Below are 15,337 nucleotides of genomic sequence, written 5' to 3'. Positions count from 1 at the left end.
AAGCAATGCAGACTCAAGTGAAGAAACATTTAGAGACAACTTCCTGAATGTTTGCCAGGATTAAACTAGGCCATCATGTGCAGAGTAGGGAGCCTAAATGAGTCTCTCATGTCTGACTTACACAGACTGCAAGAGGACTTACACAAATCATCAGAGACAAATATATCATGAAGAAAGGAACAAACGAGTCACAAGATAACGACCATTCTGGCACAATCTGTCATTCAAAAAAGAAGACACTTTATGCTATCCCAGCTATTCTGATAGTGTTAAAAATATAGTCCCTAAAAACAGAAATACAACTCCATCTCCTAACTGAAATCACTCTTGATGAACCAACAATGCGCGGAACCATTCTATTCCAATAACCTTTAACTTTGAGATGGGCACCAGAGACCAGTATGGTTTAAGTGTCTCTAGTACAAAAAACATTGACCCCAACCATTCCTTTAAACATTCAAAAGATCAGCCTACCCTTTGTGCTGGACATATTAAAAAGAGTGAAATGCCGACCGACAGCCAGAGAAAAATGAGAGAACTATCAGCACACAGTTATAATGATATTATTACCAATGTTGCAGAATCAACAAGCCACAAACCATGTGGGGATCTCTGAACTGAAACTCCTGGACATGGCCAGAAACAAAGGCAAATGCATTTTTGTCAGTGCAATTGACTTGAGAGAGACTTCCAAAAATGGTCCCTGAGAAAGACTATATAATTATCACCTATTATAAAGAAATCTTGCCAGACATTATTAGGGAGAGTAAGATATTCAAAAGTATTTACTCTCACCTAAATAGTTCTTAGGTTCTTTTTTTCCCCTTCCCTATTTTTCCAAAGGCACAGATCTCAAGAAGACAGACCTCCTGGCAAAATTGCATATGTTGCGATTATCTGCTTTGTACATGACATTTCCATTTCTAGTAGGACCTTCTTTATTAATCTTCTAATCTTCCCTTCTTTTACTTGTACTATAAAGGGTGTCCCTTTTAATTGCAATATCGGATTAAGCACAAATATTGTTCTCACACTAATCATTTGTTTATTGATTGAATTTTTGCTGTCTATAGTTTTACTTACTCACCAAAAGCTTGTATGGTGAAAGAGCATTGAATAGACATCTATAACTGGTTATGAGGTTCCATTTTACTGTTGTATAAACCAAGGAGATGTGGTTAGACTGGTTGAGTTAAATGTCTTAAAAAACATTTAACTGAAATCTATCTATGAAACTAGTTGAAGCTTACAACTGAAACTGATTAGCACATTGTTTTCTTTAAACACTGTTTAAATAAACACATAATACAAAAATAAAAGCAATTATTGGAAAATATTTTAGCCTTGAAATTGCACAAACAAGGCCTTGATCCATCAAATAAAACGCTATCCATCAATGTCCTCAAGGGCTGAATGATGCTTTAGAGACACTGTTCATTTGTTTGACCTATGAGTCTCAAAGAAACACATTAAGCAATGGAAGCTTTCTTCCAAACATAATACAAGTAACAACATTTAATTGAAAACTGTAACCTCGTAAGATAACAGTAAATATTGGGACACTGGTCAAAAGGACTTTAAAGTGTCATAGTTGTAAACAAAAGTGGCAGTACGGTATTCAGTTTGGCTGAGTTAAAAGGTAGGTTTTACCTTTGTGTTTTTGGAAGACATAGTACAACACGTCACCTGTTTTTCGAGCATGCAGTAGAAGGATGCTCTTGAAAAAAATTATTTCTTGTAGAAACAAAGTGCTGTTTTTGCCTTCCAGCAAAATGCAGAATGAGCTGCAATTCATGGACATTACTCTTTTCCAAAAGTCATTACACAACTGAGAGAAGCAAGTAATCCTGCTGAATCCATTAGATGGTAGGAAAGTTGAAACCGTACCAGTTGAAATTTAAGGCAATTCAGTCATGTCACACACTTCAAACAAATTCTCATTCATTGTAAAATATTACTTGAGTCTAGGAGTACCTTTATAAGTATTGACCAGGATGGTGAGCATCCCTGCGTTCAGTTAAATTGGCTATTGGAGAGAAAGAACCAGTTCTTTCTTAAGAGCTTTTAAAATAAGTTTGACAGTTCTGGGGAAGAGTTGCGTATACTATATGATTTGCCAAGATTGTTCATTGTTGGCAATCTGTTGGATTTCGAGTTGTGCATACAGTGATGCTCTGAGTGTCCATGCATAACCATTACACAGACGGTCTCTCTTTCCTGTAGGATTTCCTTACGTGTCCGGCCCACTATTTCTGGTGAAGGCATGATCGCCATAATTGTTAAAACTCTGATGAAAATCAGAAGGGAACTGACACAGTGCAACCACCTCATCGAGAAGCCCTGCACCTACTGAGGATTTGTGCACTGCATCCTGTTCTTTCTCCCAAGGGACCTGTGTGGAAGCCCATCGTCCTGGACTTAATGGAATCTGTTCTACCAAGGCACTGTTTAGCGTTTGGTTCAATATTCCATTCTGTTCGGATAACTCAGAGTCAGACTGGCAATCTTCCATTGATGAGGGTTGTCCAACTGATCCTGCAGGTGAAGCTGACTTAATGCAAATCGTGGGTAATTTCTCATAATTAACACATAGATTGTTTTCACTGATTTCTTCTACTGCTGTTGGAAAAGGATCTGACAAATCATGATGAGAGACCCGTTTTCTGGGTGAAGGGGGAAGCTGCTTCCCATGAAGAGCACTGTCGTCTTGTCCAAGATGCCACTCTAGCTGGTCACTGGTTCCTCCGCATAGTAGAGACAAGTTGTTCTCACTTGGTGCACTTGATTTTTCCTAAAATAAAGAAAAGGTCTTTTAGAGCTGTAAAAAAAAGGCATATATCATACACAGTATAATGACAAAGCTACTCTTCTGTTTAATGGCTCACCTGAGTACTTAATTTGCAAAAGCAAATCACAAGGAACCAAAGACTTTTTTCACTTAAAAAACTTAACAGACACAACAGCAGTTTAACTTGTATATTACACATCACCTTTCAACTTGATTTTTTAGTTTGCCGCTAGCCAAGACCTTTTGATTTTACTAAAATGTAAGACCTTTTGATTTTACTGAACTTTTACTAAAATTATATTTATAATATATTTTGTTTTAGGGACGTTCAGCCAGCCCTCTTCATCAATGGATATGATGTGCCATTCACATATTTCTTAAACCCACTGTGGCACACAGTCATTGGCTAATGTAATTGTGAGTGAGTGAGAGCATTCTGTCCATTCACAAGGAGCATTATATCCACAGGCAAATTAGTTCCCTACAGTTCCAGGGACTGCTATGGCAATGTGTGCTTTTTGAAACCAAAAACATAGTTTTACTTTTCACCAATGTTTATGAATATTGGCAAGGGCCAAAATTAACCAGTCATAGTAAAGCAAATGGAGTAGCTGCAGACACCAGAACAATTGGCTTTGCACATGCTTTTTCATGGTTGGCGACCCACACGATCTATGTTCTTACTTTTGGCACTGATTGAGGTGCTAATTAATTTTAATGGCAGATCAACTGTCAGGCAGACTGAAAAAAAGGTAGTCCCATACTGAGTCTTTGCAGGGAAGCAGGGAAGGGGTTGCTTGTAAACCACTATGTAGTAGTAGTGTTCAGAAATATTTTCCAAAGAAGTCAAAGGAGCGTAGACTCCCTAATGCTTTGATAAATACAGATGAGCTGATCTGACCAAAACCGGAGTCTACACCTTGTACACAGAAAAGATGAGTATAATGAAAGCATTTACCACAAGGAAAATAGAACAAACCTTAGCCTTGTAGTCAATGTCCTCCAAAGATCTAAAGAAATCTAAACTTTTTGCTCCTGAAAGTCTTCCTTGATCGGAGCTGTGGACGCTCAGTGTGTCCAAGATCTCGCCAAGAAGGTCCATTTCGCCTGTATAATTGGCGATTGATCCTGGTTCACCAGACTCATCACTGTCATAGAAGTAACCAGAAGCTTCTTCGCTATCTTCAGATGACAATCTGAACAAAAAATGCATTCAAATAAGAAACACAATCAAGCAATACATCATGGTAAATAAATACACAAAAATACATTATGTTTTCTAGAGTAACAAAAAGATGTCACCATTCCAGCTGTCCTAATTCCCAAAACAGACACACAAGTTCTCACAATGTCCGTGTGACTTAAGATCTGGTTGCACTATGAGCTAATAGCCCATCCCAAAAGAATCTGCAAAATGCCCCCCTTTCATTCAGCAGACTCCAAATTCAACAGGATATCCATTTTAGGTAAGTGTTCTCATTGGGAAGATGTGTTGCCAAAACACCAACGGGGATGTGTGTCTAAGATGCAATAAAACGGTGTGAGAGATTTTTATTTTTATTTTGCTTCTTGTCTGAAAGACACCCACATTTTTTTCAACCCTGTCATTCTTTTTTATGGAGCCAAACGGCAACCTGGTCGCATGCTAGTATGATACCATCAGTTGCCTGTACAGCACATGGTTACAAAGTTGGACGGTGCTACAGTTCAAGGGTTATGCAGGAAAGGGCAAATTGTTGTCAAATTGATAAGTACCTAACTCGTGTGGAAGAACACTTCTTTTAAAGGTATATGATATGGACATTAAATATTGTTGCACTGATGCTTCTAATGCTCTTACAAAAAGGTTGGGTTATAGACTATTTTAATCTTGAGTCTCGATTGGATATACCCATAGGCAAATAAACATGTTTGCTTTCATTAGAGTAAGTATCATTTGTATCTACTTTGAATGGAAAAAGAAGTAGAAGTAAATGACAGGCTGCAAAAGCTTGAAATCTTACACGAGGGATTACAGGGCGAGTTACCAAAATGAAAATCCAATTCATCTCTACACGTGGGAAATCACTGTCTAAAAACAATGCATGCTTTTGTTTTCGCAATTCTTCTGCAAATATTCTCTAGCACCCAATCTCTACGTGTTAAGCTACCCTGCCCCTACAATGTTGTAACTTTAATTTACATGTTGCACCCACACCACACCTGAATATCTGGAAAGTAAGATTTAATGCCATGTCTTAAGTGTTTTGTTAGAAGGTATGAATACGAAGAACAGTATCCACAAGTTAAAACATGAATTGTTTCCATGCTGTGCTGTGTTGACTGCAGGCCATGCATTAACTCGCAGAAATTACACGCTAAATAGTGCATGTTAAACAATGCAAGCACATAAGAATTGGTGTTCAACTAATTTATCATGCTTAGGTTCTTCATAATGGCTCCAATGTCCATAGGGCGCAGCCTTCACAAGTGTCTACTGAATCATGGGCACATTATACTTAGGGACTTTAGTGTGAGTGGTAGAGAGAAGACTAGTTTTAGCATACATGATATCCGAGTAATCTTTTATTGAAATATGGATGTTTGTTAATTAAGTAGTCCTGAAATGTGACCAGAGCTTTCATGACCTTGTTGCAGATATTGCAGGTTACTATAATATTAAGGTGAGTTTTCAGGTCTAGGTATTGCAGTAAATTTGGCAGATAGACTCAAACCGAGAGCAAAATTCTTGACATTTTCCTAGGTGAATTTACAATTTGTTTGTCATTAAACTCTTGTGGTGTTTTTTTTTGTCTTAGAAGGAATCCGTTAAAATGAATGTAAGCATTGACTTTTGTTACTTCCAGATTCGAGATGACTGAAAATTTAGTTTATCCTTTTCTCAACAAAAAGGCAACTTTAAACCTATCTGAGATGTTGCTTAACTACCACTGAGGATTTTAATTTGGATTATAGTGACAAATGAAACCACTAGTAATAATTTACTCTTTCAGCCTATGGTCCTCTAAACATAGGCTGAAACATTTACTAGATGTTTGTTATTGTCCTTCTTTCAAGCTTGTCACTTGGGATATCTCTGGAAGTATAGCCAGTGCCTCTTGCTGAAGACATTAAGGCCTCTTATGGTTGGAACCAATCACTTCATATCACTGAGTATTGCAAGTTGCTTACCAGTAATATACATGTCCAGAGAACACCCCAAAATATAAAAATAAATTGTTCAATGGAGCCACAGGGGTTGCTGAACGTATCCTTTTGAAATTTGGATACAATGAAGAAGAGGAAGGCAGTCGATTATCTCCAAGGTGCAGAACACGTCTGCCAAAGGAGCACCAGCACCTCCAAGGAAATCAACGATCTAAAAACTCAACTCAGCTCAAACTCCCAACAACAATAGTTCTTTCAGGTGAGAATGGAAGATTAGATAATCCTATGCTACAACTTTCCATCCCCTTACAGTCCAGCATAGTGTGCAGCAATAGGAGCTTAAGACAATGGTTAAATCACTTGTGACTGTGGCGGAACTACATTCAAAAACGATAGCAGCAGTTGCTGAGAGTAGTCAGACATGAATAAAAGCCCTGGGAGTTTAGGAAAAGCTCGATCTAATAATCATTTTTAAAAAGTGCAACTGGGGTGAGGGAGGGGTTCAGCAGGCATACCAGAATCATTCTTTCCTGGTCAATCAGTTCAACTTTAGATATCCCATCTAAAAGAATAGGTATCCTGGGTATGACTTCTATTGAGTGCAGGGCTCCCATGCTCACTCAATCTGGCTCATTGTGAAAACACACCACAAAAGGCGCCCACAGCAGAGTTAGAAAAATAGAGTGGTGTGATAAATAGAACATGACCAAAATTACAAAAATCCAATTAGTTGAGCACAGATAATGAATCTTAAGGTTTGTAGTGAAAATAGTGAGAAAAAACACTAATTGGGGATATCTGGTTGTGCTAGACTGGGACAAAGTCATAAGTTCATGCTGGCCACAATGGAGTGCGGGCCAGCTACAGGGACCTACTGAAGAGAGTATTTTAAATCCTAGTTGCACAGAGTCGCGTGGATCCGCTTCAAAGATGCGCAGCTGAAAAGATGCGCCAGGTCTCAGATACGGCGAGGCTGCGGTGGTTGGTCCTATTGAGTCACCTTTGAGGATCCGGTTGACGAGCCTTGCAATGCGAAATCCAGCATTAGGAATGTCACGCACAGCTGGCGATGCGTCGGTTCTGAAGAGCTGCGAGGCTACGATGCAGAGTCCGGCATCATTGTCGGGGCCACCATTCACGAGAGATGCGAGGACCTGGGCTGTGGATGCACCAAGTTACCAAGGTGAAGCATAGGTTCCAAGGACTGAGGTGGGCAATGAAGGTTGTAGTGACAGGTCCGATCCACCCAGCAGCATCAATGCATCGGTTCTGCTCAGGGGTGCACCGCTAAGCAGAGGAGATGCCTGGATTTTCCTCGGGATGCATTGCTCAAAAGAGAAGATGCATCAGTTCAGTTGCCAAACACCTAAAGCCCACTTGCAAGGATCCAGGACAGGGGGTGGCACCCCTTGACAGGGAAGGCTCACACATGGTAGAGTCCAGGTGCATGTGCAAGATGTTTGGAAGACTGTTCTATCCCTGAGGCCAGCCAACTAGCCCTTGGAGCCACTCTGGGTTATGGGGCCAAGAGATGCAGGTCCAGTCCTTCTCACCCAGGCAAGAGGGCAAAAGGCAGCAAGTCAGCACAGCAGACCAGCGGTCCACTCTGCTGTGGCCGCCCTTCAGCAGCACAGCAGTCCTTCTTGGCAGAGTATCCACAAGTCCAGAAGTGTACTGAAGTGGTGGTATCTTTTATATACAATTAGGCTTTATAAGTGGGGGGAAGGTTCTAGAGGCATACCTTTGAAGTACACAGATGCCCTGCTTTGGCTCCAGACTAACTACAGGGGGTATGCAGGCCTTTGTGTGGGGACAGGACACAGCCTATTCAGGTGTAAGTGAGGTTGGGCCCAGCTGCTCCCTACCATCCTGCCAATGATTGCTCATTCAGTCACACCTAAGCTCTCATTGTGGGTGGCTGTCTAGGAGGAATACACAAATCCCAGCTATTAACTACAACGAGTCATGTGACCAAAGATCGACTGCAGGCACCAAATGGCTAAGGCAAGAAAATGTCAACTTTCAAAAAGAGACCTTTTCAGAATTGTAATTTAAAATCAGACTTCCGTATAAATTTGGATTTTAAATTAGGATTCCACAGACACCAAATATGAACCAGTTATACTTTCCCATTTGGAAATTTCACTTATAAAATGTAATTAGGTAATACAAACTTTATCCTATGGGCTGTCCAGGGCCTACACTAGTGGTGACATCTAGGTATTAAAAAAGAAGGTTTGGGTCTGGAAAAGCTTTATTTTTCCAAGGCGAAATGGTGGTTTAAACTACACACACTGGCTCTGCACTGGCAGGGACATGTTTAAAGGGCTAATCAAGCGGGTGCCACAACCAGTGCTGCAGGCCCATCAGTAGCATTTAATTAACAGGCTGTGGGCACGTATACTGCACTCTACTACTAGGGACACCATGGGGACTGGATCAGAAAGATTTTTCTTCAAGCAATACTCTTGTGCACCAGTAGGTGGCGTCAGTTAGCTCCGCATGACGTTGTTGCCTTGTCTTCGCCGTTGTGATGTCTGTGTCCCCTATATAGGTGCCATCTTGATGCACTGACATGATTTCCTTTTCATGACTTTCAACGTCAGGAGCGAGGAACAATGAAGAACACTGACATAGGTGTGTTTCTGAACAACTAGGTCCCTGAAAGGGAACAGCCCTGGCCCTAAAATTCTGTCCGCAGTGCAGGGAGGATGGATGGGTCAGCAAGGAATCTGCAGCTAGATTATGTCTCTGCCAGATAAGGCATTACCAAAGGTAAGTAACTTGTCCATGTGATAGAGACAACTAGCCGCAGATTGCCCCCCTTTGAACAGATATGCATGCAATACCAACCCTGCAGGAGGGACTGCGGACATGTTTAACCAGAAAGTCCTGCAGAACAGAGCAGCCAAAAAGGCCATCCTTGCAGACTTGATGTCCAGGCAGTAGAGCTTTGTAAACATGTACAGAGATGCCCATATTGCTGCCTGACAAATGGTGAGGATTGTGACGCTATGTTGCAACGCTGTGGTAGCAGCCTTAGCTCTGGTAGAAAGAACTCTTAAGCACTCAGGAGGCTGATTTTTGGCGAGAGCGTAGCAGATTTTGATGCAAAGAGATTGTCCTTTTCTGCACCACACAACCCTTGCTCGCTCCCACATACCCCACAAAGAATTGGTCGTCCACCCGAAACTCTCTTGCGCGGTCAATGTAGAACAACAACGCTCTTTTTGGGTTCAGTCAGTGGGGTCGCTCCTCTTCTTTAGAGGGATGTGGAATAGCACAGAAAGTGGGCAGAGTGACAGATTGCCAGACGTGGAATGGTGTCAAAACATTCAGTAAGAAAGGCCTTAGTGCGAAGCACCAACTTATCAGGGAAGATGATCAGGTAAGGAGACACATTTTTTGAGAACTGCGCCTGTATAAACATCCAGAATTTTGTTTTTCATGAGCCGCCTGCCATAGAGATCTTCCACCACCTTCATTAACATCAAGGCTCCCTACTACACCTCATTACCACCACTATTGGAAATTAATTTGTTGATTACTCTGGAGAAACTTTTTATATGATCAGTCTTGGCATCTAGCCATTGTCCATCCTGAAGTACGGGTATCAAACTCAAATGTAAAGGGGCAAAAGACTTGGACAATAGAAGCTCCCCAAATTGTGATTTCATTGCATATCTTTTAAGACACATATGGCTACCCGATGATGGCGTCCTGCCGAAACGTGCATAGATTGTAACCATGTTTTTGCCATGATCATTTGTATGATAGTCTGATACTTATTTTGTACTGATTTACTTTAATGTATGTGTTTGTGTTTAGCCCTTGATACATACCTTGTGCTTGATCCTATCCGGACATAACACAAACATCAGCCAACATTCATGTATAACAAGATGAATAGGTATGAGTGATGGTTGCAACCAGGCATATCCTTTTTCATGTATCAAACTGTACCAACTGAATGAAGCACCAGTTAGCAAATGCACTTTGTCTATATTACAATGTATCAACTTTTATCGATTCTTATATCTATTGTATATATATTTTTGAATAACTTTCTGGTCACATTTTGTTGCTAGCATAGATCCACCTTGTATTCGTTTCCTTCAAGTTTATTTTCAAATACTATCATGATTAATAAACAGTAAACAGTCGATCAATTGTTGCATTGGATCACATTGTATATGCATATAGCAGACACTTTAATTAGTTCCTTCTTAATTTCCTAGATAGCAATTTATCTAAATAAAGAAAGGTCTCAAGACTTCCCAATAATTTCAAGGATAAAAAAATCGAGCACTTTTAATAAATATAAATGACCTATCTTTAGATATGCTGCACCTGAGAACTAATACGAGCTGTGCTGTTGAAAAGAGGGGAACACTTACTGATTAACCCATATTCTCTGTAAAGATTATTTTTAGAATGCATTCTATCAACAACAGCACACACAACAATAATCCCTATTTGTAAAGGGATGGCAACAGAAAAGAGAGATCTACTCCAGAGGGGTCAAATCTAATTGAGATAAACACTTCAAGGCTACCAGCAGTTAGTAGCCAAGAAGTGCTTTTCAATTCCCTGTAGATAGCTTAGATCACATACCCAATGGATCATTCAATATGTGTTTTAAGCAGCAGCTCTTCAATTGAACCCAATGGGCTCCCTCATACAGGATGAGAAAATACAAATGACATTGTTTTAGGATAGTATCACTGAGTTGCCAACATGAATATGGTCAAAACTACCCCACCCCGAATTTGAAGACAAAGATTGCATATTAACAGATATATTCTTTTCTCTATGAGTTAAATGCAAATATTAAGCCCACATATTTATTATGCTATAGTTACAAAATAAAACCATTCAATTGCCAACAGAATCAGCTTTCTTTAGATTCTGCTTCCAAAAAAGTAACATTTCTGTTTTCTCTCCATTAACTTAAGATGGCTTTGGGCACAATATACACCTATGGCGATCAGTGCATATAGTAACCCAAACGGCTTTGGATCGATTAAGTCAGCACAGAGTAAAACGTCGCTTCTTCTAAGCGGAAAATTTAAATGGGCACCAGCCTATTTGTTTTTCTTGGTGTTTTGGGTGGAGAGAATAACTTTGAGTGATACATATAGTTCCTTCTTTATTTTACATAGAACTATACACATAGTATGTTACATTTATAAGTAAGCACTTTCACCCTAATCTCAAATGCATTTGTGATATAACTTTGATGAAAATAAAGATTCATATGAAGCTTACATACTTGCTTACACTGTCCAGTTCGTCATCATCATCCACAAGACAATCATGACTTGAGATATGCTTCTGCGGATGATTTAATCCTGCAAGCTGGAAAAATGCAAACAATGTAATTTGTTACCACTGGGTGTAAAGAAAATTCCAACACATTTTCTCCTTGATTCACACCTGCACATTTGTATGCTAAGTCTATGGTGAAAATATATACATAAATATAAAAATAAGTACCAAAGTCTCTGCTGAATTATGGGCACAGCCATTCCTGTTGGGGCCCATCTCTAATGGTGTGTCAATGTAGAACTGCAGGAAATGGTTTAGAGTCAACCTCCAAAAAAACAGTCTCATCCCTTCACATTGCTTTCATATTTACCATCTCTCTCATCTCTAAAGTCATATTTTGCAAATGTATTGTTTATTAGCTGCTTTGCCACTTGGGACTTATTTCAAACAGCAATCAGGCTGGTACCCCAGGAGAAGCGTAGGTTCAATGGCAGCAATGGAAGCACACTTATTTATATAGTAAAACACAGTGGCGATAGTTATGGTTAGGAATCAGTTCCATTGAAAAGCTGTTCTTTGGTGTGCTTATAAATTTGGCACCATTTGGCAAATAATTAGGCACAGGGAAAAGCTTTCTAAAGCTGGTACCTTAATGCACATAAGTAGCATATGATTACTGCTTATGTGCATTAAGTTACTAGGTCTAATTCATGTTGTGTAATTTTCTGTTCCTTCTATCTTAGCAATATATAACATCAAAGGAATTACCTTACATCGCCTACTCTTACTTTAAAATAAGAAAGCTATTCCCTGTGAGTGCTTGTTCACTTTATTATGTAATGTAGGTTCATAAGTAGCACTTTCATATATTTAATTTTCAAGCTGAAGTCCATGCTATACTTATGTATTTGTAAATTTCCAGTTGTTTGCTGTTTAATTGAGATACTAAGGGATTTAGATATCGGCGGATGGGTTAATCTGTCACAATTCTGACGGATATCTCGTCCACCAAAATCTAAAACCCATAGGATATTATGGGATTTATATTTCGGCACACGGGATATCCAGTCCCGTTGTGATGGAATAACCCATCCGCCAACATCTAAATCCGGACCCAAGTTATCTAAATTATGTACGTTCTTTTTCACTTGGTCCATTGCATTTTGAACATCGTCCATGGCAAATACAGCTTGGCTATGAATAATTGGTTGTCCAAGTAGCCCAGCAGTCCTGAAAGTAGAAGTATAATTAGTAGATGGAATACTGTGTAGAATTTCTGTATTAATATTTGTTTCTGCTTCTATTTGTTGTTTGAGAATTTGTAAATATGTCAGAAAGTCAGGCAATGCAATGTTATTTTTATAAATATTGAATGCATCTTCATAGTACCGATAGGCATCTACAAGTTATTTTCTTTGCCCTATGGTTTCATAGCTGAAGAAATGCAAAATAGTAAAAATCTTTCTTTACTCCTGTCTCAAAACTTAATTTACGATGATTATTAAGAATAGGTTTCCTTTGACGTATTAACCAACCACTGGTACGTCTTACTCAGAAATTACCATTGTTTATACTTAAGTCTTTTGTAGACGTAGAGCTGTAGTCTTTGGAGTATCTATGGTTGTTGGTGGGATTTAGTAGTATTGGGCTGTCGTTACAGCCCACTTTGTGTTATTAACGAATCACATAGTGCTTTAGTTCTTAAGTATTTTCTTATTTAGTTTTTAATTAGTATTCATTGTCATGTGACCGGAAATGTGTGTTTCAAATACTTTTCTAATACCAGTTAAACATCTTTGCTGCACACTAGTTTATTTTCTTACCTCTCTGTGTTTAGGTATATTGTGCTACATTATTTTTTTTAATTTGTTTTTTATTTTTGCAGAGTTTTATATAGCGCGAACTAGACCCGAACCGAATCAGGTATCAGAGCGCTTTACATAGCACCAGTTACGTTACATGAGGAGGTCAAGCTTTGTTGTATAGAATATTGAAAATGCTTCAGTTCTGACATAATGAGATTGTGAAAGAACTATAACGAGTCTCTTTGAAGTTACATCAAAGGCAGTGAAGGGTGGTGGTACTGCTGCAGAGGTAAGATTTTTTTTTTCCACCGAGGGTGGGGGAAAAAAATGGAGAGCCCAATTGAGACCCGTCTCAGCACCTGCTTTTTAAAACTGCTGGTGCTGAGCACGGGCGAGGCCCAAATTGTATTGAAGCCAATAATTGTCCTCCTTTCAAAATTAAATTGTTGGTATGATGTACTTTCCTAATGGCCAATCGCCTAACTCTTTATATATATGCGTGTCTGTCTCTGTGCTCCTTATTTTTGTAAGTTAGTGTATGTGCAAGATGGCTAGAGTTTTGTTTGTTGGGCACAGTTACATATTTTGGGCCAGATAGCACATTAAGTAAGCAGGGTAATAATGGAGTTTCAATCAAATGGTCAGGCGTGAACCCTACGATATTTATGGAGAATCTCAAAAAGAAAAAACTCACTGAGGTAAATAATAGTTTGGATAGTTCCTCCATAGACGAAGATATAATAAATGCCTTCTGCAAAATTACGAGCGAAATCTCAGGCAATATTTCAACCCAAAATAGGAAAAAGCCCCGGAAAAACTAATCCCAGATGGTTCAACCAAGACTGCTCTAGGTTAAACAAGGGAATTAAAATGTGCTGTGAAACTATACCCAGGGATAGCGCTAGAATAGGCACCCTGAGGAAAGAATATAAAAATAATTTAAAGCAAAGAAAAATAGAAATTCGAGAGGAGGCATGGGAAAAATTAGCTCAGGCTGCTGAGACACGAGACACAGCCTTATTTTGGAAAATAATCGATCATCCCTTTTTCAGAGGGAACACTGCGGTGAGAATTGATGTTGTCATTCCTCCAATAGACTGGACAACCCATTTTGAATGCATTTTTAAGCCCCTATTTGCAATAATGGCAATATCATCCTCGTTGTGCCGGTAAACAGACCCCCAATAAGGCTACAAAAAACTGAAATAGTCTTGAATAAACGCACCAATGGGAAGGGCGCTAGACCGGCTGGGGTACCCATTGATGCTTTTAAACACGATACCGAATTTTGGACACCAATTTTATTAAAGGTTTTTAATGACGGCTTAGGAGGGGTAATGCCTGCATCCTGGGTACAAAGTGCCATCGTACCCATTTTCAAAAAAGGGGACAGAAGAAAGGCTAATTGCTACTGCATAAAGAACTGTCTGTTCCAAATCTAAGTGATTCTACCCACTTAGATGAAACTGAATTCAAAAAAGATTTATGGATTGCTTGGCCCTTGATCATAGCAAGAGAATACCGTTGTTAGAAAACATAAGCAACTCGCTATATAAACTGCAAGATAGATTTTGATAGGAAGAACCCAGCACACAATCTGGAGCATAGTAAAAGTGATCTGAAGCTTAAATATATTACTGCCAGGGAACGTGTAAGAATGGATGTTGCTAGCACTAAGCGAAGTGTTGCTGTATACTGTGAACGCCAACTTGAGTTGGGAATACAAACATACTTAACCCTGGTAAGAAACACGCAACACAGATTTTATTTAACCAGATTAAGGTTTGGTACTGTACACTATTTAATAGCATTTCCTAGAACTGAAAAGTGGTCTAACACTCTACCCCGATGTCCATGTGATGGAAATCCCCTCAAGTCAACGATGCACTACATGCTCTTTTGCAGTTTTTATAAGGACATTCGGAAGTCAGTTTTAAAACCACTCTTTTTATAAACATGCTTTTAACTTTATATGTAGTTTGGATAACTTAAAAATTATGAACTCCGTTATCTTTTTTTATACAAAGGGCTATTAGTAGAAGAGATTTTTCACATCTGGATGCATTAATGTCTGAAAATTTGGAGGAATGATTTTGGAATTACCATTTATGTTTTGTCTAGGCGAATCATAATGTGTTGTTTTTAGCCCAATTACACACTTATATTTATCTATAGAAATTTTTACGCTAGTATGAAATGCGATTTATGCACAAAGTTTTTCTGCCATTTTGCACATTATGTATCACTATGATATAAGCTCTCTCTTTTGCACTTTATGATGTAGGCTGCTTTGCACACTGCACTTTCTGTGACGTCTATTAGTCAACCT

At 39.1% G+C, this 15,337-nt stretch overlaps 1 protein-coding gene across 2 annotated transcripts in view; it reads right to left on the bottom strand.

Moving 5' to 3' along the window:
• Positions 1-963: 963 nt before the first annotated feature.
• Positions 964-15,337, bottom strand: part of DENND1B (DENN domain containing 1B) — a 1,337,878-nt gene continuing 1,323,504 nt past the window's right edge. For both annotated transcript variants that reach the window (XM_078644012.1, XM_078644002.1), the window contains 3 exons: positions 11,208-11,293; positions 3,768-3,984; positions 964-2,791 (listed from right to left, as the gene is read on the bottom strand). In XM_078644012.1, the coding sequence (XP_078500138.1) occupies positions 2,231-2,791; positions 3,768-3,984; positions 11,208-11,293 (864 nt within the window). In that variant the 3' untranslated portion in view covers positions 964-2,230. The remainder of the gene's footprint in view (positions 2,792-3,767; positions 3,985-11,207; positions 11,294-15,337) is intronic.

The sequence above is a fragment of the Lissotriton helveticus genome, chromosome 1_1 (genome assembly GCF_964261635.1).
Source record: "Lissotriton helveticus chromosome 1_1, aLisHel1.1, whole genome shotgun sequence".
Taxonomy (NCBI): Eukaryota; Metazoa; Chordata; class Amphibia; order Caudata; family Salamandridae; genus Lissotriton; species Lissotriton helveticus.
Note: the sequence above shows the minus strand (reverse complement) of the source record. Positions and strands in the feature narration are given on the sequence as shown.